Source organism: Aplosporella prunicola (genome assembly GCF_010093885.1).
Source record: "Aplosporella prunicola CBS 121167 unplaced genomic scaffold K452scaffold_205, whole genome shotgun sequence".
Taxonomy (NCBI): Eukaryota; Fungi; Ascomycota; class Dothideomycetes; order Botryosphaeriales; family Aplosporellaceae; genus Aplosporella; species Aplosporella prunicola.
Window position 1 is genome coordinate 1 of NW_022983733.1, and position 3178 is coordinate 3178.

Consider the following 3178-nt stretch of genomic DNA (forward strand, 5'->3'; position numbering starts at 1 on the left):
TAACCCTAACCCTAACCCTAACCCTAACCCTAACCCTAACCCTAACCCTAACCCTAACCCTAACCCTAACCCTAACCCTAACCCTAACCCTAACCTAATTCGGTGTCAGTAAGTGAAAGCACTATGAGATGTCAACCAATTCAGCCGTGGCTTGTAACTAGCAGGACCCCGCACGTGTGGTTGACTGAGTCTACCGCTTAAAGCCTCAGTGAAACACGCGTCATGCGATGCCACTTTCCTGATAGAGAATACGATGCTTTTGCTGCAGCCATGTTGCATCTGGCATCTCCTTTGAGGCACAGCAGTCGCGGCGAGGCTGGCTAACGCGGCATACATAGGCCCTGTGCTGCGGGTGCGCGTGGGCGCTAGGCAAGAGCTAGGCAGCAGCTAAGATAGTGCCCGTCAGCCGGCACCAACGAATGAGCGACGCCATCAGATAAGGCAGCGAGTGTCATCGTAACGCACGGACTTAAGTCTACATGCCAAGAGCTGAGCTGACGCGACTGTGTTAGAGCAAGGCTGTGCCCAAATAGCTTATGAACCTGATAACTACTGCCTGTGAGTATTGATTGCTTGATGCCAGCGTCCCTTTTCTTCAGTTGACGCTCTGATCAACAACAATCTTTAACGGCTCCACTCGAATGTTCTACTAGATGGAACAGCCTCCTGACCCTTTCGAACACGATGACTATACGGTCGCATGCATCTGCCCCATGGGCGTCGAACTGGCAGCAGTGAAAGGAATGCTTGATGAAACACACCCGAACCTTCCCCTAAAACGCGATGCGGCGAGCTACGCGTTCGGCAACATTGGCGAACATAACATTGTCATCGCCGTTATGCCTGAGACTGGCACGAATCGCGCTGCCCAAGTTGCACTCCAGCTCCTAAACGACTTCCGCTCCATCAGGTTCGGTCTACTGGTGGGGATCGGAGGAGGCGCCCCGAGCGAAAACCACGACATCCGACTTGGCGATATCGTTGTCAGCAAGCCAACAGATACATTTGGAGGCGTTGTCCAGTATGACCTGGGGAAGCGAACAGCTGGAGGACGGTTTGAGAGGACAGGGTCGCTAAAGAAACCACCAAGTGTGCTTTTAGCGGCTGTACAGCAGCTAGAGGCCAAACATCGCATGGAAGAAAGCGAGATCCCAGCACATCTGGCCAAGATGCTGGATAAATACCCCAAGATGAAACGTGGAGGGTACATCTTCCCAGGAGCGGGGGAAGACACTCTCTATGATTCTGACTACGACCACAAGACCGGAAATACGTGCAGCGGCTGCGATCGAGGCAGGCTCGTCAACCGCTGTCACCGCGATGATAATACACCAGAGATATTCTACGGCACAATCGGCTCTGGTAATGCGGTTATCAAAGATGGGACAACTAGGGAGAAGCTAAGGCGTGATCTCGGCATCTTGTGTGTGGAAATGGAGGCAGCAGGCCTGATGGACACCTTTCAATGTCTTGTCATCCGCGGCATCTGTGACTACGCGGACTCCCATAAAAACAAGCGATGGCAGCCATACGCTGCCGCGACTGCCGCTGCATACATGAAAGAGTTTCTCCTCATGATCCCTGCCGTCCATGTCAAGGAGACAAGTAAGGCCGCAGATGTTGTTAGTGAGTAGTCTATCAATCTTATATTAGATTACATCCAGCATGTAATAGGGATAGCTGATATTAACCATTATCCTTGTACAGAATTACCAAGGCATCATGTGCATTTCTCCCTAAAGGGGATTCCCGCCATCAACCAATTCATCGGACGTCAAGCGGATATCAAGCGGATTGAAGACTTCTTCGAACCGGGGAAGGGAACCCAGTCGCGCCGTAAGGTCTTCGTATTATACGGCATGGGTGGGATTGGCAAGACACAATTAGCGGTTGAGTACTTGCGCACGCACCAGAATGATTACTCAGCAATCTTCTGGCTCGACGGCTCATCCGAGGAGCAGCTAAGGCAGTCACTCGTAAATTCTGCTTTCCGGATTTCCCAGGAAGAATTGAAGGCCGATACCTTAGTCGCTCTTAGAGACTCTACAACTGAGAAAGGGGTCGTAGTGAGAGGAGTCCTTCAATGGTTGTCAATCCCCACAAATACCAGATGGTTACTTGTTTTGGATAATGTGGACTATGACTACCTCTCTAAGCCCCATGACCCTGGTGCATTTAATATCGAAGAATATTTCCCAGATATTGATGGGGGGTCAGTGTTGATCACGAGCCGATTGAAAATCTTACGCCAACGGTTTAAAAACGGGTTAGAGGTCGGCCAAACAAATAGCGACGACTCAAAAGGAATTCTTACGAACAATGCTGGCCGGACGATTCAAGGTATTACGTCCTTTTAATGCTTATTCTTACACCCTTGCTTACTCTTTCCAGACTCAGATACTCTCGTAAAACGACTCGACGGACTTCCTTTAGCTCTTGCTCAAGCTGGAGCATATATTGGGTTGAATGGTATGACAGCAACTCAATATCTGAAGCACTATGAAGATACATGGACAGAGCTCATGGAGAACCACGAAAAATTCTCCGTACCCGAGTACCAGAGCAGGACTGTTCTAACAACCTGGAAACTGTCCTATAATCAGGTTAAGGATAAAAACGATGAGGCAGCCGGCTTGCTTAAGCTTTGGAGCGTGCTCGACCCATCTAACTTGTGGTTTGAGCTTATCGAGGCTGTTCAACAAATACATAAGGAGAACAATATTCCCATCTGGCTGCAAACACTTGCCAAAAAGCGCCTTCGCTATGATACAGCGATGGGTATTCTCACACAGTATTGTCTTGCAAGAAAGATCGAAGGAGTTGATGGACACTCAATGCATCCAGTACTTCATACGTGGTGTTTTACTTTGGCAGAAAGGGAAGAAAGAGAGTGCCTAAAATGGGTTGCAGCATGCATTGTTGCAGCAGTAGTGCCTAAAGATGATCATCCAGATGCGTGGAAGATACAAAGACGGATCTACCCGCATGGAAACTGGGTATACCAGGGGATTCAAGATGCTCAAGAGCTAGTAAACGATGTCAAAGCCGATGTCTATTTTGATATGGGACTGCTATTCTCATATCACTCAAAACTACAAAAGGCCGAGCAGATGTACCGGCGGGCGCTCGATGGAAGAGAGAAGGCACTCGGGCCGGGCCATACGTCGACGCTCAACAC

General features: G+C 49.5%; 1 protein-coding gene across 1 annotated transcript; it reads left to right on the plus strand.

Annotated features, from left to right (window-relative positions):
* Nucleotides 1–581: 581 nt before the first annotated feature.
* K452DRAFT_261056 (uncharacterized protein) lies at nucleotides 582–3178 on the plus strand (the record flags this gene model as incomplete). Its single annotated transcript, XM_033538562.1, has 3 exons — nucleotides 582–1605; nucleotides 1681–2340; nucleotides 2392–3178. Coding segments are annotated over exons 1-3 (2397 nt in total), but the record flags the coding sequence as incomplete, so codon positions are not given.